We start from the raw sequence: 23,450 nt of genomic DNA on the forward strand, positions 1-23,450 counted from the left end.
TCTAAAGGTAGCACCATACAATGGACGGGTCGCATTGTGGCCTTTTTGCCGTTCAACCGACCTCGGGCGTCCAGGTCATTTGAACATGAAATCGGAGCGTGATAGTAAGTCAGGGACGCTATGTATACTCTATGTATACCGGTGTTCGGTTCGTGCACTTTGTGCCTCGCTATGAACAATGTTCATTTCCATCAAGTCGTTGCAACAAAAGAATGGCGTAATTTGTATTGGAGGCACACAAACAATACACATACAACCGATGTGATCATAAGATGTCTATTCTCACCTTGATATTCTTTGTACATTTGCACGCCAGTCACGTGTCCTTCGTAATGTAATGAAGCAAACAAGTATTTAACAAACGCTATTTGTAGGTCATGTGACTAATGGGGAATAGTCTAACAATTGTTATACTAGTATGCAATTTATTGTTAGGCAAAAGAAAAATAGTCCCATCTCTACTGGAAACGATAAAAAGCAACGAACTAGAAGTCGCAACTGTTTTTAATTAAATATGTTTATACCTGGAGACAATCTCAGACAGATAATGTTAGTGTCGTTTCTCCTGTGAATAAAAGCGTATTTGCTACATAAATTATACTCCTCCATTGGGAGCATGTGAGAAGAATGCGTGACGATGTTCCATCATGGTAACATTATGGCTATTATTGAATCTTGGCGCCAGTCAGACCTGATCGAAAACAAGCTCAAAGTCTACTTTGCTTATTTGTTTGGGCGATTCCGCAATTCGCATCTGAAAACAACTTGGAAAGTATGCGGACAACAGGTCTCCGCATCGGAATGCCAACACAGGTGCAACTTACAATAAACAGAACACACCGAGTTAATTTATGACTTATGAATTTAATGGCAGCATTCCTGAATATACAGACGCGTGAGTAAACCATGCAGCTATTACCCCGGCACCCAGCATGCGATAGCACAGTTACAGAAATATGGTTATGTGGACAACAATAGAACTTTTGTGACGCAGAAGAAACCCATAACAGGTGCAGATAACATCAATAAGTCATGTAACATATAATGATCGATTCAGTTCTCAATCGATCAAATTTCAATAACAGTGACGATATATATCATTATATGTTATTGCTTCAACCACGTTCGGATTATTAGGGACGAACCATTATTTCTAAAGGGGTGGTCGCTTCGTTCATTTTTTGAAACAATTATCATTTTATGAAGAGATGCGTACAGGAACATGCAGTTTTTTAATATTGCTGTTTAATAATGCTTTTTCGATGAACACATTGGATTATAATTCTCAGCACAGCACAGAGATGAAAAACTACTAGTACACATGTGCACTGACTGTGCTTTGGTACGTACAAAAATGTGTACTGGTGCGTCTTAATATATTCCATTTCCATGGTCCGACTAATATACTAGTAGTTGAAAATAATTTATAATCCGATGTGTTCATCATCATACAGAATACATGACATCCATGTAGCATCTTTAATTTATGATCCAGTATCCGAATTATTCTATTATATTGTGTAGGTATTTATCATCGATCTCATTGCGTAGCGAAGATTTCAACCTCACATAGACTCAGATTTCGAACAATCTGTCTTAGTTGGACGCTAACATAACGTCCAGTCAAATACGAGTCGCATTTACAGAACAGTTCTATGGTTTCAATCTTGTTGACTCCAGACTTTGTCAGTCTTGTGTCGCAGAGGGCGTTGTCTTGCAACGCGTCGGGATCGTCCCCAACACGGATCTCAGCCCCATCCAGTTTGAACGCTGTGAATATGAAAACAAATATCATTAAATTTAAGTTCCAATTCACCGCAATTTCCAATCATGTGACATATATACCGCGACAGCAGGGGTTAATACAAATATAAATTCATGCACATGCCTCACGGTTTTACACCGCCCGCGTAGGTCAAAAAACCGATTGACGAAAAGAACTTATAAGCAAATGGCCGCTGAGATCTCATGGAGAGCGAGAAGAGGCGAGATTTTGTTCCCCACAAATATTCCTCCATTTTCTCAATCGCGTCAGTTATTCCTACCTATATGGAACCATTGCATTTGAACTATGACTGTAACCATGAGTGTAAGCTACGAGGGCGGAATTTACAAAATTGGATATAATTTTTAAAAAGTTGAATGACTTCTCTGAAACTACTTACAGCAACAATCCATTCTATTGGTTATAACAACTTTCCATACGTTATGAGATGAACCCAGGTCAACCATCCACCACGGATCCTCTTCTTTTTTTGTCAAACTGCACGACCCGTCGTTGAAGTCGCTGTTTTTATTACCATCCACAACGCGATCACTCTTGGCCCTTTGCTTTACCGAACTCGTGGAAGTAGGTTTGTGCAGGGCGACGTTTTCGGCACGTGCAGGTACGTAGCACACTAGAAAGCAACAAAAACATGATCAAGCCGTGAAACTTAAAGGGCGGTGGTCGCCGCGCAGTGCGCGTTCGAAATTCATGTATTTTACACGCGTTGTATACGTCGCTATAGGTCCCGTGTCGAACCTCAGACTCAGTATAAGCAGACTATCAACGCCTATTGTCGTCTGCGCCCGTAGGATGCGTGCCTCAACAACCCTTGCTGGTAGTTTATTGACACATGTTAACCCGAAGATTCCCGAACGCACTCGCCTTTACCGGAAATTCAAACTGTGTGTTTTGACCTTTCGTTCGTCGTTTCTGTTCAAATCGCCCGATTTTGGGGTCAATTACAGCATTTTTAATATCTACTTTTGTGTACGACATTTATGAATATATAATGAGCAACTTTATAGTAGTATTTCTCATTTTTCTATAAAGGTGCGGACGCTTCGTAGTTTTTGTGAACAATTAGTTTGAAAACTTGATATGCTTACGCAACTAAGCGACTGAAGTCATTGAATATTCAGTAGGAAGCTCATATTTTAAAAGAGCATAAATTTTAGCTATCTCTACTCTTATTTGGTCCATAATTACAGAAATATAGAGAATAAACACAGAAATAACGAGCATATGTTTTGTGTAGATTATTTAACCAAGAAAAAGAGAGAATGAACTACGAATGAACGAATACTATTACTCCATGTGTACATCTCGCACTATCCCGCGTTATTTGATGAAAAAATAATGCATATCGCGTTATTACGTTATAGTCGCGTTAGTTCGATTGGTTGTTTATTAGATTAAAAACTTAAGCCCAAAAACAAATGTCACGTGGAACGCATCTTACTAAAGGAAAAGCCGCATTGCTAGTCTGAGGTTTATAGTAGCCTGAGATCGAACAGAAAGTGGCGTGACGAACATCGCCATTTAAGATATCGATAAATGCTACAAAATATATTACCCTTTTCAGTTGTTGTAGGAGGTAGCGTGGTTGGCATCAGAGTTGTTGGCATTTCGAGTTCATCTGGCAGAGTCCATACTTCAACTTCACACAATGACAAAATCTGCTTCTTTCCTACAATTTGTATACTGACATAGCGCCCTCTGCCAGGGTTACCACACTCACACGTGACCTTGACAGTCTCGAGACTTGCTTCCTGCCCAGTAATGGTGGTGTACCTGCAGAGCTTGTTTTCACGGAAATCTTCTCGATTACCAACTCGTATCTCAGCTCCCTTCAATCGAAATGCTATAAATGTACCGTGATATGTTAGAATTGTATAAATAATTCCATAGTTCAACTACATCACGTGACTTTGCAAGTGTTATTTCAATGTGGATTATGTAAATACCTTACAATAATTCCTCTAAAACAAGAAACGGCAAATTGCACTGTTCGTTGAATGGCGCCCTCTGACAGCAAAGGTTCAAACATCGCTATCATTGCTATACACAAAGGGACAATACCACGAATAAAATCGAAATGGCGAAACACTGACTATATGGCCGAAGTTTTGGATCACAGAACGGTTAGTAACCGTGGTCTCAGGGACGCCACATGCAATTAATGTGTATTTGTCTATCAATAATGTAGTTGACAGATTTGATATCTAATTACCGAACGTCCACACAACAACAATTGTTTTTATCTATCTACGTCATTTATTTCAAATCTGGAAATCGCCTCATCAATAGAGGGCGCTACGCATAGCGATACTGTATCCAGTTGGCAATACTCACAACAGCAGTCCATTCTATTGGTGATGATTACTTCATAAACAGTTCGCGTCTTTCCAAGATCTACCACCCAGTATGGTTCCTCTTCTTTATTCGTCTGTGTGCAAGATTTGCCTGCATAGTCACTATTATGAGTACCATCTACGGCTCTTTTTGCTTTACCACCTCTGTTTTCCGAACTCTGGATAGCCGACATGCCTTGAGCCGAATTGATTAGACCCTCGGGAAATGGACAAGCTGAGAATGAATTGAAAATTGTAATTAAGTACATTTCGTCGATCAGTAAAGTCCAAGGTATATTAAAGCAATTCATACACTTTACGGTGATACCTCACGTACACGAGGTACTGTAAAATACTTTATTTCTGCTTGGTATTTATTTTAGCTATTTTCTATGAGGGATGATTCAGTGGAAATAAAATTAAGCGAATATACCTTTTTCCCTACATTTAACATTAAATTCATCAAAAATCAATGAAAATAAATCCCATACAAAACACCCAATAAGTCTTTTAAGCGAAAATTAATAAAAATAAAATAAGTATTTTACAGTATGAAAATTACATATTACTAAAATTAAAAGTATCTTCTCTCTCTCTCTCTCTGTTCTAATTATTTCAACAATACTCAGAAGAATCATATAGTGATTAAAATGTGATAACCAGTAATATGAGCGTCTTTTTTATTCACTAAACATCGTAGACACTCACTCATCTCGCCTTGACCACCCCAATCAGCAAGCACAGGGAACTGTTCCCCTCCTGATACAAATACTTGAACTTCACACAGCGCCAACATCTGGTTCTTATCCGCAATCTGAATACTGACGTAGCGACCTCTGATTGGTTCGCGACAACCACACATTACATTAATGGTTTTCTGCTCCGCTATATCGCCAGTGATTCTCTCCTCGCCACACATTTCGTTGTCTAAAATGGTGGGACTTTCACCAACACGAACTTCTGCGTTCTTGATTCTGTAAGCTGAAACACGAAGAAAGTAAACAGTTGACCTGATTTGTGTTATATATTTGACTCCTGGTCGCGTCCTTCATGTTTGATTTTAACATACTTGTATATGACTTGAGCTTCGGAGATATTCGGCATTATTCGCCTACCCATAATGCACTGCATGATTTGAAGATCAGTGCATAGTATTAGTAATTGTGTTAATGACAGTAGATCCACCGATCGATATAGGTATGAAATTAGTTCACGATGATATTCAAAATCAAAGACCAACTGTTATAACTTACAGCAACAATCGAATCTATTCGTGATAACAACCTTATAGACGTCGTAGGAGTTACCAAGGTCCAGCTGCCACCAAGGTTCAGACTCCTTCTCCGTCTGACTGCAAGATTTCCCACCAAGGTCACTGTTCTTGATGCCATCCACAGCACGTGTGGGTTTATTTGGACCTTTTGTAGAACTTTGTCTCACAGGTTTGTCTTTTGCAATGTCTTCAAGACCATCGGGAAGAGGACACCCTGTAATGATAAAGGACATCACTTATAAATATGGTTTTGCCAATTGATTACTTTGGGTATTTTTCATGAATGTGGTAAGTGTATGTGCAAGTCACATAGTATACAGACAACATGATGTTTTCATCATTATGTTATACAAGCAACCTAATCTATACAACTAGATATAACAACTACGATGATGATGACAATACAACGCCGGATTTGATTGTGTAGTAGAATCTTAAGAACACGCATAACAACTACAAAATGGAACCAAGACAACATTGTACAGCATATACTAGTATATATACGTACACTAGGTGACACAGTGAATGTGTTGAATAGTTTTTTTTAAATCTCCGTGGTTCTATATTACTGTATCATTCCTGTTGCCATTGACAACACATAAGTTAGAAATGCACCTGAATTTCAATACAATAGAATATTTCGCTGGCCATACCCAGATAGTATCACCAGGCAGGGAAAGTTTAGTTAATATGAAAGCACCAGTGCAGTAGTTTAAAGGATATTTCATTTATGTAAATTAGATAGAAATCAAACACGAATGGGGCGTCTTATGGAGGCATTACACACTCATTACCTGTTAATATCTTCGGCAAGGGCACGGGCAAACAACACAATGCTTTCTGATGAAAGAGTATCATGAACATGCAATATTTTTCACAGCAGAAGCTATGATATCATACCCACAATCCTTTGCTGAAAAGGTAAATGTATTGAGTTAAACTCTTCCGACTGGAATCATTATGCTGTTTTTCAGGACTCAATTAAACAATGTAAATGCAAGTTTCTCCGTGATGCTCTGTGCCGAAATACTCACGTTCAGGCAGCACTGTTGTGAATAGACTTTCATCTTGATAGAATGCAAAAACTTCAACTTCACACAAGTTAAGAGACTTGTCTCGTCCACTACTGGGAAGAGAAACAGAAATGAACCTTCCAGAGATTGGCTGGCCGCAGTCACATATAACATCAATGGTTTCCAGAGCAGAATCGTCAGCTGTGATCCTCCCACATAGGCCATTCATTTTGTAGTCATCATGACTACCAACACGGATTTCAGCGTTCCTCAATCCTCCTGCTGAAAAATGTTGAAACGTATACCGTTAATGCATTGATTATTCACCGGGTTTGAATTTTGCTATTTTCGCTGATAAGTAAAATCCGCTAACTTAAATCCACGTCAACATAAAATAAAAATAAAACTCATTGTTTCCTTGACAAATTCGTGATATTAAAACACAGTGAATATGCTCAAAATGGTGAAATGTCAATGAAAATAAATGGTTTAACAGTATTTTAAGAACTTGAAACTGAAATGTGTCAGACATGCAGATTTTATTTCCAGTTTTTATGTATGTTGATAAGTTGTATGTTTTGAGTAATTCAGTTAATTAGTATAATACCGTAACGCGTAGCTTTAGTATTAACGTGAATTCAACTAAATGACAAGGACGCTTGAGTTGCGCCCTCCGCAGTGCTCCAAACCCAACACGGATAGTTGGGTCTGATGCCGTTCGGCCGGCGAGGGCGCCACTTACGCCTACATGTCAGGCTAAGGTTGCAAGTAATGTTTTATCTGAGGATTTGCAGTTTATATCATTTGCGTTTATTTAACGACCATGCTCCCGAGTGTTACGAAGATCCTTTACTATAATAAGACTTTATAAGATTCATGCATTGTTAATTCATTCATTGTTCATATATTTAAAGTTAAAGCTGGGAGTCGTCATCTGCGCATGCGGTGGACGACATGTTGTTGTTTACAAACAAGCGTCGACCCATGAGCCTTTGCGTTATCAGTATGCGTTGTTATCGTCGCATGGGACTCAATTTCCGTGCGCGGATGAAAAACTGATGTTTTGTTGTGGGAATTATAATACTTACTACAGCAGTCGAGCCTGTTAGTGATGGTCACGTGATAAATATCGCGTGATCTACCGAGATCGAGTTTCCACCACGGTTCCTCTTCTTTGCTTGTCAGGGTACAAGAACGTCCAGCAAAGTCGCTGTTCTTATCACCGTCCACCGCCCGCAATGCGTTTGCGTTTCTCTCTTCCGAACTCTGAAATGCGTTCTTTCCCTCTGCTATGTTTACCAATCCATCGGGAACAGGGCATGCTGTAACACATCGTGAACAAGTTGTTATATCATACACTGACTACTTTCAGTTATTGAGATTAATTAACCGCTCACCTGTTTCACTGTAAGTTAGCACAGTACTTAAAGGGCCATCTCCAGTTAAGCCCAATCTCACAACAAACTTGCTTTTTGGATTAAAATTACAAGGATAACAAAAGACTGATTAACATTGTAAACAACATAAACAATAGTGTCCCATGATTCCTTAATTAATTTGATTATTAATCAAAAATAAAATTCAGAAATAAAGTAAGAACAATTTAGAACGAAATGACCCCTAACCCATACCAATAATAATTTTCATAATTAATGATTACACGTGAATATTAAGACAAAACATAATTTGTTATATTCTTAACATTTTTGTAATTCATTTGTTTTGAATTATAACTGTAAGTAGTTGAAAGAAAATATGTGGCGTGTTTAACAACTCATGATTGAACAATAATTTCAATAATATGATTTTACTTGGTATCAGTAATTTATTTGCGCCCATTAAAATGGAATTGACAATGTAATCAGTATTAATTCATGGTGTTACAGGTTCTAGAAGTCGTGTATGAGTCTTACTCGCTGTGATATGAACTTATGTTTGACTTACGATCTACAGTTGTTCGAAGCATTGCACTCTGGGTAGTTGGTTCCAGCGTTGTAAACTCCAGTGGTCCATGTGCCCAAACCTCTACTTCACATAGCGTTAGCGATTGCGTTGTGTTGGGCAGATATACACCGACAAAACGCCCGGTAATTGGCTTACCACAACTACAAATGACGTCAATTTTCTTCTCATTGGCTGCTGCACCAGTTATTCTTGTCCCGCATAGGGTAGCTTCGTCAAGACTTCTGGTGTGACCAATAACAACCTCCGCATTTTTCAGTCGATAAGCTAGATTCGATATGAATAATTAATAACGTCTATACATTACCCAGGGACACCGTGAAATGATATATGTTTGTTTAACAGCACGGAAGGCACACACTGATGCATCATGGGAGTAAGAAATCTGTTTTCTTGACAACACGGCTTGATTAATAGTACCCTCTTTAAATCCTTCTATTGAAAAATCTAAATTTTCAATCTGTGATACAGATAATGAGTTAAAGGGACATAGTCCGAGTTTTTTCGCCATTTTGTTCACATTGTTTTAATTCATGTAATATTGAGCCGGAACCACCTTCCTATTACCAAATGAGAAAGCTCATTGTGTTATATTGTGGAACTGCATATATGTATAATAGTAGCTAAAAACTTATGCTCATCATCATGATTGGTCTTTATAATGTCAAGTGTCCCGGGGTTACAATGAAAGAACAGTCGTTTGCCAATATTCTGCTGTGCGTTGAATTGATTGACATTTGGTACTTTAATCTCCAATCACGTTGTACTTTCCCGAGATTCGAAAGAATCTACACAGTGTATAAAGTAAGATACTTACAGCAACAATCAGCTCTATTGGTGATTGTGACGTAATAAATATCGCGAGATTTCCCGAGATCAACTTGCCACCAAGCTTCATGTTCTTTGTTGGTTTGTGAGCAAGAACCACTTGGCAAGTTCCAGCTGTTACTGTTTTTGTCAACGGCCCGGTTGGCATCTCCATTCCCCTTGGTCGAGCTCTGTGTCGCAAATCTGTCTTCAGCCACGTTCAGCAAGTCGCTTGGAACTGGACAACCTGGAATGTGGGAGTTAATATAGTTATCCTATTTGGCCAATACCTGCTATATAAAAATCACTTGTGAATCTATAATTCAAGTATTTTTTTTAAATCGATGTCTCTGGATCTACTGGTGTGTTGCAATACTTCCTACTTCCCCGGACTGCTGGTGATTGTCCCAGCAACTGCCGCGTTACACTACATAAATTATGTAATCGTTAGCCTCTTCCATGAACTTGTGTAATTGGTTTGTTTTGACATTTAAGTGAAAACAACAGTTTTACAGTGTATTGAGTTGAAAATCCGCGCTCGAATTTAAAACGCACTTGATTAATACTACTCACTGTTCTAGTTTGAGGTAAAGGAATTGTTTCTTTTTGACAAAGATATAATATTTGAAATTTTCTTTTTCAAATAGATTTCCAAAATGTGAAAATGTAATGATGTCAACTTACTTTCCAAAGTATCAGCAGTAGTTGTCACTTCAACGTCATCTAAAGACCATACGTCTACCTCGCATAAGGTCAGAGTTTGTGTCTTGTTTTGCAGCTGAATGCTGACGTAGCGTCCTCTGATTGGCTCTCCGCATTTGCAGACGACTTCAATCGTTTCCTGCAGTGACACTCGTCCGGATACTCTTTGGCCGCACACTGTATTTTCTGCAATATTTTCACTGTCGCCGATTCGAACCTCAGCGTTCTTCAGCTTGAAAGCTGAAGAAAAAATCTAATCAGTTTATAATTGAAGAACGGTGGTCGTTGCACCACGCATGTGCAATATTTGGGTCGCAAAGTAACAAAGATGGCGACTCTGTCTGTTGCGCAGATCAACGAGTACATGTCATTTTCTCAGTAATTGGAACACTATATTTTTTCAAAATGGAATTATTTTGTCCATGTTTATTTCATTTATGCACGAAATGTGTCATAATGTAGTATTGTGATGATAATATAGCAGGAATACGTATGCATATCCACGATAATACGTTTTCCTGCTATATTATCATCACAATCGAAGTAGTCACCGACGGTCAATGTTTATCAACAAAAATGTCGCACCTGTGCGGCGCAACGACTACCACCATTTAACTGCCGAGATCCACGTTATCTACTTAAACGTCATAATATAAAATTAAACAAGATTTAAGCATGGTACCCATTGCCATGACCGTAAATTATTGTTTGACGCAACCATATAATGTGACTCAATATTTTTGAGTCCCGTGGATTTGTTATGATACTGATGGAGATGGTGTGGAATTGAGAATGTCTCTTGAATTAACAGACGGGAGGCGCGCTGACAAAACGAATACGATTAACCAATGACAGTATGGTTACAACTGAGTGCTATGTTATAACTGCACATGCTCGAAATTGAAACATTTTCAATAATGTTTAGTTTATAGTATATTTTGTGTCTGTATTTTTCATAATATTTCATATAATTTTAATAAACCAACAAAAGTACTCACGGCAACAGTCTTGTCTGTTTGTGATGGTAATCATGTACACATCGCGAGATTCTGCGAGATCAACGCGCCACCAAGGTTGATACTCCTTTTTAGTCTTAGTGCACGATTTCCCAGAAAAGTCGGTGTTTCTATTGTCGTCGACTGCCCTCTCTGGTACTCCGCCATTCTGAAGGGAGCTTTGTGTTGCTGGCATTTCAGTGGCTATGCTGATCAAATCAGGAGGCATGGGACACGCTAAACAAAAAATAAATAAATAGAAAAATAATTAAATTTGTTCTCTACTTCATTAAATTCAAGATTGTGAAGCCATTTGTTTGACCTGATATAAATATTTCAAACATCTTTAATCTTTTTTGCGGAGATTCCCAGGAAATACCAACAGATACGCCGAATTTAATACTGCAATACTGTAAAGGGGGTAATTATTCACTGGGTTTTAATTTAGCTTATTTCGCTGACTGGAAAATGCGCTAAATTAAAACCCAGTGAATATGTAAAATTTAGCATAGAACACATTATCTAAATGACGAAACCGTGAATTTAAAACCGACTGAATATGCCTGAAATGGTAAATCAGTGAAATTTAAACCCAGTGAAAATTAGTCATTTTACAGTAACTCAAATATTCTGTGTATTACGTTGCTAAACAAACTAGATGACAAAAGCCTGTGAAGTATGGGTTTATTGGAATTTGACGAAACACATCATCCGTTCATGATCATCCCCCTCTCCTCTTAGAGAAGGGAGATTATACCTTGAAAATTCAAGGTGAACGAAACATGGTTTTATTTATAAAACAAAACAAAACATTTGATAAAAAATATTTTAGATTTAACCATATAAGGTGACAAGATCAGTAATCTTACGTTCTGCTGTCGTGTAATCTGCATCTGGTGCGAAGGTGAATGGTTCAGCTGTTCCCCAGTCAATCGGTGCCGCCGTTAAATCTAACACGTTATGTGCCCATACTTCAACTTCACACAGTGTGAGTGTCTGTTTCTTATTTGGTATTTGAACACTGACATAGCGACCTCTAACGGGTAAACCACAACCGCAGTACACGTCGATGGTTTCCTGGTATGCCGTGGTGCCACTGATGGCGAAGTTACCGCATAAATCGTTATCGCTGATATCGTAGCTGTTTCCGACGTGAATCTCGGCGCCTTTGATTCTGAAGTCTACAAAAAAAATGTGATAATTATACGATTACACATCGGTATCAACAACTGGGTACAAAATTATGAGTAGTGGGGTGGTGGTGGCCGTCGCGCCGCGTCCTGTTAGATATGGGACTCATAGTGACGTGTAGTGCGTGCGTGACCGACGCTCGCGCACGACACCTATATTCGCGTCACGGCACGTCTCCCCCTCGGCCACCGGATATCCTATAAAAAGGACGCCTATTATGTGCAGAGAGCGAGAAACCCGTTCTCTCCAAACTACGCCAGAAAGCGTAGCCAGACATTGCGGCAAATTGCTGCATTGTTAGTACTCACCACAACAATCTTTTCGGTTTGTAATGGTCACTAAATACACATCTTTTGGTTCCAATAAATCGACTACCCAGTATGAGTTCTGTTCGCGTTTTGTCTGAGTGCACGAATTACCAGCGAAATCGCTGTTCGTATCTCCGTCTACCGCCCTCTCTGGCACAGCCCCCGCTGTCGTTGAGCTTTGTCTGGCAGGCATGTTCGCCGCAACATTCTCTACGTCGTACGGAACAGGACAGTCTGAAATGAGATTGGTTATAGAGTTGACAAGTTGACTACACCACGTACAATGGGGGAATATGTAAGTGTGTCTGCGAAATCTGACATGGCAATGCAACCGATGTTATTGTGCACAACTTCAACAATTTGAAATATGTGAATTCAGCGTTATGTAAAGATCGCATTGTATCGGATAAATGAATAAATTTAGATTAATGTTATTTGTATAAATTCGTTTTTTAATTCGCTTGTATATTGGCATTATCGCTCGCAATTAAATGTGAAAACTGACACCAACGCCGCCATAGCACGTTGCGGGCGTAATGAAACTTACAGTAAGGTTGCGGCACAGCTGTCTGCCCCGATGGCAGAGTTACCGGTGCCGGTTGAGGACCTGGCTGGGGGTAGACAGTCCGCCCTGAAGGTAGAATTACCGGGTTTGGTCCGATGCCTGGCTGAACAATTTCTCCAGAAGGCAGTGTCACGGGGGATGGCAGTAGTGGACCAATGACTCCGGTGTTAGGGATTGGCTGCATCGTTCGTTGAATCAATTGTTGTGGATTTCCATACACTTCCACTTCACACAGTGTCAGCGCTTCTCTCTGTCCAATGAGCTGCACGCTAACGTAACGTCCGACTAAAGGCAGACCGCATGCGCAGACAACGTCAATGCTCTCTTGCTGTACAACGTCTTCGGGAATCATGCTTCCACATACGGAATTTTCCAGAATGTTTTCGCTGTTGCCAACACGTATCTCAGCATTCAGTATGCCATTTGCTGCAAGAGAAACAACGTTGCTGACACAACTTAGGAGAAAATATCCAAACAAATTTGAATGTACTACTAGTGCATAACACAAAGTAGACGTAAAACTCCTTTTTTTTTTTTACAGAACACATAAATAAAATCTTATATGAAACTTACAAAATGCATATGCGCATTGAATTGATAGTACGTACCAGAATTTCAACTTGAATCGGACGTGCATTTGCGTGGTTCATTGCACGTCCCTAATAAATCAAATACTATATATATTTTTTAAATCGTCTTGAGTTAAAGCAGGAGGGTCGTCACCTGCGCACGCGCGGAAATTGAGTCCCAGCGACAATAACAACACACGCTAAAACGCAAAGGCTCATGGGTAGACAATGACACGCAATGGCCATCTAACGCATGCGCAGGTGACGACTCCTCCGCTTTAAGCTTTCTGTAAATGTTTCACATACATCAGCCATTCAAGGTACTATGATGAATTTGTTTTTGCGTATCTGTTGACTGACTTAATTAGCTGATTATTAGCTGAATGGCTGTGTTATGTCTGTCATCGTTCAGGCCTATTTGAAGTTTTGGACGGAACTTGGCTCAGTGATTTGGAACTAATTACGAGATAACCCTCGCTATTCGGACTACTATTTCTGACAGTTGGTATCCGTATTTATTAATGTAGTGAACGATTAATCAAAAGATATGACGTATTCAGTACTTAGTGTGATTGGCTTTATGATTGAAGGTTACGCCCTAGAGTCTTTTTACTGTTTTGTACTTGGTTAGTGTTTTGAAAATGAATAAAGAGAGTTTGAGTTGGTCTTGGCGAGTACAGCACGATGGACGCAGTCGTGGTCCAGTCCTGGGGCGAGCCTTGAGGCAGTCCAGTCTTGGGCGAGTCTTGGGTCAGCCTTGCGATAGATAGTCTTGGGGATTTTTCCCCAGGGCGCTGTGTCTTATAGAGTGCTCGACTGATCGACTAAGACGAGAGTTGAACCGTATTTCGTTGTGTGTGTCTTATTTGACTGTAAAGCTTAAGTGACTTCCCCGATCCCGTACCTCAGGGGGACGCGATAGAGAGCCGAGACGAGATTCCCCCCTGGCACGTGTGGAGAACCCCGAAGAGAAGAATTTCTCCCTGATACTACTGTAACAAAAGATGATTGTTACTTACCACAGCAATCCTGTCTATTCGTGATCGTCACCTTGTACACTTCGTGCTCGTCCTCAAGATCGACTTTCCACCATGGTTCCAATTCTGTCCGAGTCTGTGAGCATGAATTGCGACTAAAATCGCTGTCTTTGTTTCCATCTATAGCTTTATCTGCTTTGAAACTCCCCTTCCTGCTGCTCTGTTCCGATTCCATACCTTTGGCAAGATTAACCAAACCACCTGGTACGGCACATCCTGTGGAATAACCCGGAAATTCGTTAATTTGGCAACCGATGCACTTCACAGTGACAGCGGCACAGGGGGAGGGGAGAGGGGGCGGTCGCCCCTCGAAACGTATGTTAGGGTGACGATCCCCATAAAAACCCTTTGTGTCAGCATAATTTGCCCTTAAAATGCAAGAATTAGCTTTTCAGAAGATCTAGATTTCAAAATTTTAAGGGGACATGCCCCCGGACCTCCCTTAGTAAGGTCGCGACCTCGGCGCGAGCAATGGTGAGCAGATCTCGCCCCACTCATGCAAAATGTCGTGCCTCCTTTGCTTCAGCAAATACTGTGCAAGTGTCTGTCGGTCCCCAAACACAATTTGTTCATGCCTTTAGGCGAATACATCCGAGGTGTTTCACAGCCCAATAAATCATGTTGACCGTTGTCACACGCACGAACCGTTGCTAGGCAAAGAACCGCTGTCCAAGATGATGGCGCTCGCTAAAATTCGACGGCGATGTTAGTGATTGTTCGAAAAATAAAAATTAGAGATATCCTCTGAGTGGCATGTAAAATGGTGATTTTTCTTCTACAAATCATCCACATAAATATTGCACATTTTTAATATTCCATCTTGTAAAATGTTTAGGTAATTTAGAGCCAATAGCGAACAAATGGTTGATATGATTTATTCTGCAAGTGCCCCATCCCCAGACTTATTAGCGGATATTTAGATGAACAGTTCAATCTAGACCAATAATTCGAGATTTCACAGACAGACCTACTTTCATTCAAATATTATTATATTTTATTTTAATTATTCTTATTTTAGTTTATTCATACCTTGGATAGGTGGTCCCACAGTCACATGTGGACCCGTTACGTCAAACTCTCTGTCCACTTCACCGGCATAAACTTCGACTTCGCACAGCGAGAGGGCGCCACGTTTACTTTTGACTTGTACGCTCACAAACTGGCCCTCTATCGGCGCGCCGTCGTCATTACACTGGATATCGATGACGCTTCCATGATTCACCATTTCTGACGTCACGGTGCCGCAAAGTTGGTTCTCGTGGAACATCTCGTTGTTTCCAACGCGAATCTCGGCACCAGCCAATCGCATAGCTGCAACAAACAACGCGTCTTTCAGGTCAATGACATAAAGATGTTGCTGGATGTAATTGTTTAAAGTTTGCTACTATTTATTGTATGACTGGTTATTTGAAAACAATCTATGATGATATGAATTCCCAATGATTTATGAGATTACTGATTAGGGTGTACAAGGAACAGTTTTTGGTATAATTGATGCTTATTCACAAATCGTGTAACACGCGCGTTTCCGTGTTTGTAAATACGACGATACTCTCGTTAACAGTTTACACAATCGAACATTTCCAAGCAACCGCTGCGTCCTATGACGTTATTGGTTAGAACTACGCTTTTGTGCGTTACCCAATAGTACCTCTGCCACAGCAATATGTTTTGTGATCAATTACTTTTCTACACCGGCTATAAACAACGTTCTGTTTACGTAGTCAAGCTGGGAAAAAAATATTAAACACTAATTTCATCCAAATAAATGTTCTACAATCCCTGTTTATATTTTTATGGGGGAATAGTATGAACAATATTTCTGGCTTGAACGGATTCGAATTGTCTAACAGCCAAAGCACCTTGCTAGAGAATAAAGTTAGTCATTCTATAATCCAGTGATGTGACAACTTAGGGAATACTAGACGTTTACAACGCAACTATGCAGATTTAGATCTAACTATTGAACATTTCATTCAGATTTAGCGCTTAAGAATGTGTTAATATACAAATAAAAGTTACCGGGTGACTTAAAGCGGGAGGGTTGTCACATGCACACGCGCGGGAGTCCCAAGCCGATGATAACAACACACGCTAAAAATGGACCATCTGACGCATGCGCTGGTAACGACTCCCACATAACTGTGTTAACCGACAGGGACTTAGAATTCGAGCATGGTCGAATATGCAAATAAGTTGTAAATCTGCTTTGTGCTGTGATTTGTATGCGTGTCGTATTGTACGGAGTATGCTCTGCCACCATACACCGCCATTTTGTTATTATACGCCCACAAGACATTTACTACACGTATTCATGGCTTGTTTTATTGTGAGAGGGCGCTCGTGTTGATTTCTTTCTAATGGTAAACAAGTTTTAAAATATGTTATTGATAGCTTATAATGATTTTTTTTTGTAAACGCAAATAAAAGGGTGAAATAATTATAATTTACACAAGGAAATAATGTTGAGTTCGAAAATCGAACACCAGCATGGCGATGTTTTGGAGGACATCTTTAAAAGTAGTGCCACTGTGACACATCGACCAATCAATGACAAGCATACGATCGCATGGTGGCGAAGATCAATCTCCTTTCCATAGATAGGTCTTTGTGCTTCACGCAATACTGTAAAACCATTTATTTTCACTGACATTTAATTTCATATTTTTGACCTTTTGAACATATACATTAATTTTACGAATTTGTCGAGGAAACATTGAGTCTGATTATCATTTTACTAGTTCATATAGATATAAATTAGCGAATTTTACTTATCATCCAAAAAAACGAGTCAACAATTAATGCATTTACAGTAGTACGAAGTGCGTATCGAACTTTACGAAGTTGTGGTGGAGAAATATTCGTCGAAATAAAACCCGGCGTGGGAGATTGCACGGAATGGTTTTGAATGTTTGCAAATCCCTTCTCGTGACATGGTACATGGGTATGAAAATTGATACTTCATATGTATCGGTGATAGAAAAAAACGCCGTAAACGCTTTGTCGTCTATAATTTCCAAGGCGGGCGGTTTCAAAAATCCTCGAAATCAAAAACAATTCGCGCGTATTCAAATCACCCAATAGCTCACAACGAGAAATTCCCAATATATCATAAAAACATCCCATAATGCAACTTTACATATTTTGTCGTCAAAAATATCGCAGTCATGGGTCGCTGTTCTAGATTCCGCTTCGGATGCTCGTAAAACACAACTAAACTAGGTAGTAGGTCCGATAAATGCTGAGTCACCATTTTGGCAACACGAATAAAAATGATTTGATAACCCTTAATATGCCGAAATCTTAATCACGGAAGTGTTAGATAATTTTCGGCTACTGATAGACTCAATCACAGAACCGTTCGGCAATTCTCAGTTAATGACAAAATCTTCAAGTTAATCACAGAATCGTTCGGCATTTTTCGGTTACTCAAAATCTCAATCACAGAAATGATCGGCAATTTTCGAGTATTTACAATGCCAGTCAAAGAAATGCTCGGTGATCTTCGGCAATTGACAAGACGTTTCTCGCCAAGATGTTCTACGAATATCATAGCAATTCAAAGACAAAGTATGTTCTATAAAATAATAATTCAGTCGAACTTCCGCTATTTATTCACTAATCTAAATTGCGAACTTAGGCGTAGGCGAGTGTGGATAAGTGCCAACTTGCAAAACTTTTTATTTTTACGACTATTACGTTACGTTGCAACAACCTGCGTACACGTAATGTTATTAAATTCTATTATTAGACAATTATGTGTTAATTTGTTTGTGATGTAATGTATACAAATTGAGATTATGTCATTACATTAGATCACGTGACAGTAACGCGCATTATCGCAGGATGAACAGCTTGCATCAAATCCGCCCTGCCACTCCCACTGCCATGGCTGAAAATTATTTTTTTCTTAATTTAATTTTTTGTTACTGTTATTTTTATTTATTTATTTATAGCTACTTTTTTTTTACTTTCAGTTTTTGAATATATATATATATCGAATTGCGGTCACTTTAGCCAAAAAATATTTTGAAAAAAATAAAATGTTTCGCTTGTTTAAATGTAGTCAATCGTTTCGATTTTACTTTAGATTTTTGGTTTGTAGATGAGCCATTCGCGTTACTTTCGAAGCAAAGTGAAATATGCTCAGACTTAAGACTTAATTATTCTCTGTATTTTTGTTTTCACTCATTTCGCAGATAGCTATTTATGCTATATTAAAATCTAGTGAATATGTAAAGTTAACAATAAAATGTATTGCAATATCAAATTTAATATGCTAAAATTAAATCCGGGAATAACTTGCTTATGAACATATGAGCAACGTTGATATTTTGGCGCAGTAATTTATTTAACATTTCCATTCCCATTGATTGATCTCCCAATTTAACGATGGCATTTATCAGGATTTACGCAATTGGCGCATCGTAATTGAATATTTAAAGCTACAACAATGTTAGTGTCATGAATTTGTTTTCGCGTATCTGTTGACCGACTTAATTAACTGATTATTAGCTGAATTGCTGTGTTATGTCTGTCATCGTTTAGGTCTATTTGAAGTTTTGGACGGAACTTGGCTCAGTGATTTGGAACTAATTACGAGATATCCGTCGCGATTCTGACAGTTGGTATTCCATAGTTATTAATGTAGTGAACGATTAATCAAAAGATATGACGTATTCAGTACTTAGTGTGATTGGCTTTATGATTGAAGGTTACGCCCTAGAGTCTTTTACTGTTTTGTAATTGGTTAGAGTTTTGAAAATGAATAAAGAGAGTTTGAGTTGGTCTTGGCGAATACTCCACGACAGACGCAGTCCGAGAGAGTCCAGGGGCGAGCCTTGAGGCAGTCCAGTCTTGGGCGAGTCTTGGGTCAGCCTTGCGAGAGTCTTGGGAATTTTTTCCCCAGGGCGCTGTGTCTTATAGTGTGCTCGATTGATCGACTAAGACGAGAGCTGAAACGTATTTCGTTGTGTGCGTCTTATTTGACTGTAAAGTATAAGTGACTTTCCCGATCCCGTACCTCAAGGGGACGAGATAGAGAGACGAGACGAGTTTCCCCCTGACAAGTGTGGAGAACCCGAGAGAAAGAGAATTTACCCCTGATACGTTTTGGATGAACCCGGGCAGGTGTTTAACACACATTGACATCCTGTGAAGAGAAGTGAAATGGCGAAGATGTGTCTTTCTTGCGAACCGAACTAACTGGCTCGATGGCAGAGACGAAACCGCGCTCGACGACTAACACCGTTAACAGTATGGCACCGATGAACGACGCTGAAGAGATGAAGACTTCTGAACCCCTTATGAAGGACGAGTACCGGATAGGACAGTGTAATTAAGAATTGAGCGACATTAAAGACAAGAAGAAGATGAAAGAACGACCCAGAATAACGCGACAAGAGAAGAAGACGCTTATAGACTTTGACTTTAGCTATCTTTGTATTGCTTAGAGAACCGCTCGTTGGACACTGTAACTGACACTGTAACTCAGGACGTTGAACTCTTTTCCACAACCCTAACCCTATTGCTCAGTAATGTATTGTATTGCCTGCTTTTTATTATCGTTTTTACCGTTTCTTTTAGTGATGTCGAATTGTATGTATGTAAGCGCCCAGATTTTTGTTTTGAACTGATATTTGGTGACGTTCGAGGTCCTTTATAACGATTTAAGCGCGTTTCAGTGGACAAGTATTTGCAACACAGTGATTTGGAGTTTTGTGAAGTTTTATGGAGTTTTAATGAGTTCATGAGTACGGATTGTGATGGGGAAAGTAATGCCCCAATGAGTTTTTCAGAGTTTTGAGATTTGTCGAGTACAGAGATACCGACGTTTTAAGAGTTGTTTTTGTTTATGTGTTGTTTCCGGAATACTTTTGACGCTTTTTGGAGTTGATAGCACCTTTGTAACGTTTTTTAATGTCTTTTTGAAATGATAGTGTGGTGCGCTTATGTAAGTATTGTTTGATAACGCAAGCTTTTGTTCTTGATTGACAGGTTTATGTAACTTAGTAGTTTCTATCGTTTTAGCCTTTCCGTCTTTTTGCCAGAGGAGTAATGTGTTATGAAAGCGAATTTGTCTTTGCATTCTGTTTCCACGCCGTATGACTTTTGTTTAGATTAACGAATTGTGAGTTCAGTTGAAGTTTATAAGCGTATATGACAAGAGTTTGATTAATAGCTTTTTATTCATTCTTTATTAGTTACCGCTTTGCAATGCTTTAACCGAGAGACGCATCCCTGGTAATCACGTGATCATGCTGTCGACTGCAGCGATTGGCTGATCGCTTGGTTACACCGCCACGCCTTAGTTTTTTTGACCTTTTGATATAGAGTTTGTAACCTTAGTAACGGAGACAGTGCAGCCAAGGGTTACCTCAGCGAACTGTTTGAGAAAAGTGAGTCGTTTGGTAGCCTTTCCCTTGTTTTTGATTTATAACCGTTGATATTTGAGACTTTATAACCATTGTATTTAGACTTTATAATCATTGTACTTAATTAGTGTGTTTTACTCTTTTTGATTTATTCCTTTTCTTAGTATTGTATTTAACCCGTATGACGATGAGTGGCTGACGGTATCTTTGATTTGTGAACGTGCAATGCCGAGAGGCATATCTCAGTTTGGGTGAAGGGATGTGTCATGAATTTGTTTTCGCGTATCTGTTGACCGACTTAATTAACTGATTATTAGCTGCATTGCTGTGTTATGTCTGTCATCGTTTAGGTCTATTTGAAGTTTTGGACGGAACTTGGTTTTGGATTTGGAACTAATTACGAGATATCCGTCGCGATTCTGACAGTTGGTATTCCATAGTTATTAATGTAGTGAACGATTAATCAAAATATATGACGTATTCAGTACTTAGTGTGATTGGCTTTATGATTGAAGGTTACGCCCTAGAGTCTTTTACTGTTTTGTAATTGGTTAGAGTTTTGAAAATGAATAAAGAGAGTTTGAGTTGGTCTTGGCGAATACTCCACGACAGACGCAGTCCGAGAGAGTCCAGGGGCGAGCCTTGAGGCAGTCCAGTCTTGGGCGAGTCTTGGGTCAGCCTTGCGAGAGTCTTGGGGATTTTTTCCCCAGGGCGCTGTGTCTTATAGTGTGCTCGATTGATCGACTAAGACGAGAGCTGAAACGTATTTCGTTGTGTGCGTCTTATTTGACTGTAAAGTATAAGTGACTTTCCCGATCCCGTACCTCAAGGGGACGAGATAGAGAGACGAGACGAGTTTCCCCCTGACAAGTGTGGAGAACCCGAGAGAAAGAAGATTTCCCCCTGATATTAGAGCAACTATTGATACATAATAGTGGTCGAAATATGACTCGTGTGGGGAGCGCTACCAGAACAAAAGTTTATAGCATACACAATTCACAATACTTTTGTTTTTGCTTAATACATTTACTAGTATACCCCGAGCTCAGATTACTAAAAGCTACGTTCTCTTAGCGCTTAGACATCAAAATAACTGAAGCGAACACGTCAACCAATTCAAAATATACACATATATGCACTCAGCGTTTACTTACAACAACAGTCTTCTCTGTTTTTCAGCGATATTGAATACACACTCCTCGACTTGAGCAGGTTTGTTTTCCACCAAGGGTCGAACTCGATCTTTGTAAGCGTACATGACCCATGGCAAAATTCGCCGTCCGAATCCCCGTCCACAGCTTTTCTTGACTCGGCATGCCAATCAGTGGAGCTCTGTTCTGTCGGTTTGCCGATAGCTATATTCGTAGCTTTCGATGATTCTGTAAATAAGAAAGCATTCACTTAAATGGCCAAACCAAAGAACGAAGTTCAATGAACTTATGAATCAAGATAGAGTGGAGTTAGTATTTGAATACATTTTCGTACTTTGGTGGCACGATTTAATAATCGTACTTGATACTAAATCATGATAAACTAATGATTTCTTACAATTGAAAATAAAAAAGCAGGTTTTTTGTACAAATACATTTTTTATTCAATAAGTGTGTCTGCACACCTCTTCGTCATTGACATAGAATTATACATTTATATTGTGATTACTAATCAGTCAAGTTGAAAGTATTTTTTATACTATTTTTTTTATAAATCGTTCAAACGTGCTGGGTTTTTGTTAATTTCAGAACCCCAAAAAATATTATTCAAATATTTATTTGAAATTTATTTTAGCGCGAGTCATTTGTATAATGTAATACACGACGATTATCGGCGGATGTGAAATCACACACACACACATATTGTCGATAACAATGGTAACATTTTTTTGTGGAAATGGTTTTATTTATGCCATTTTAGTTATAATCAAATAAAACATCGTTGTCTTTGTACCGAGTTGTGTGACAGTAGACCAACCAACACCATTGTTCTCAGCACCACGAGCGTGTCACAATTTTTAATTTGCGCCGTAAGTAAGACTTTCGGGGAAATGACTAAATGAACAGTTTGCAATATTCGTAACAGTGATTGTGACATAACTGCGAAAACAAATCGTAAATATTCATTTTCTTACCTTCCATTTGGCAATTGATACATAGTAACTGTACTAAAAATAAACTGACAGCAAATTGCGTTCTCATTTCCGTTAGGTGTCCAGTCGCACTGAATGCGGCTGTGGATATCGGTCGCTCCTGTTCGACTATGCCGATGAAGTAACAATTGTATTTATTTTATTTTATGCCAATAAATGGATCACGCGTGAAACAACAAGTCACGTGGTCATTCGATCGCATTCAATTCCATGTTATTATCTCTGCGTCATTTGTTTTTTATGTTTACGTAATATCTACGCCATTTGGTGTTTATTGTTACGTAACCCGGTATTGTCTGAGATTTGTGGACAAGCTGACACGAGTATCACCACGTCGCATCAACTCATACAAACACTTTGAAAAATGTCAGCAAAGAATACGTTTTAATTAA

General features: G+C 39.2%; 1 protein-coding gene across 1 annotated transcript; it reads right to left on the reverse strand.

Moving 5' to 3' along the window:
• Nucleotides 1-1,496: 1,496 nt before the first annotated feature.
• Nucleotides 1,497-23,047, reverse strand: LOC100372851 (uncharacterized). The gene is made up of 19 exons (XM_085506312.1): nucleotides 23,041-23,047; nucleotides 22,070-22,294; nucleotides 15,571-15,852; nucleotides 14,524-14,757; nucleotides 12,918-13,361; nucleotides 12,371-12,604; nucleotides 11,741-12,052; nucleotides 10,875-11,108; nucleotides 9,859-10,116; nucleotides 9,185-9,421; nucleotides 8,350-8,634; nucleotides 7,494-7,727; nucleotides 6,427-6,684; nucleotides 5,373-5,606; nucleotides 4,828-5,100; nucleotides 4,121-4,354; nucleotides 3,342-3,629; nucleotides 2,166-2,399; nucleotides 1,497-1,770 (listed from the first exon to the last, which is right to left on the reverse strand). The coding sequence occupies exons 1-19, from the start codon at nucleotides 23,045-23,047 to the stop codon at nucleotides 1,541-1,543; spliced, it is 4,737 nt and encodes a 1,578-aa protein (XP_085362438.1). The 3' UTR covers nucleotides 1,497-1,540.
• Between the last annotated feature and the right edge of the window lie 403 nt (nucleotides 23,048-23,450).

The sequence above is a fragment of the Saccoglossus kowalevskii genome, chromosome 12 (genome assembly GCF_978046115.1).
Source record: "Saccoglossus kowalevskii chromosome 12, keSacKowa6.1, whole genome shotgun sequence".
Classification (NCBI taxonomy): Eukaryota; Metazoa; Hemichordata; class Enteropneusta; family Harrimaniidae; genus Saccoglossus; species Saccoglossus kowalevskii.

What these genes read in the sequence shown, in the direction of transcription:
- LOC100372851 (XM_085506312.1), bottom strand. An exon ending in GAATAGACAGGATTGCTGTG is followed by an intron (nt 13,362 to 14,523) that starts GTAAGTAACAAT and finishes TTTCTCTTGCAG; the next exon opens with CAAATGGCATACTGAATGCT. An exon ending in AGATTACACGACAGCAGAAC is followed by an intron (nt 11,109 to 11,740) that starts GTAAGATTACTG and finishes TTTTTTGTTTAG; the next exon opens with CGTGTCCCATGCCTCCTGAT.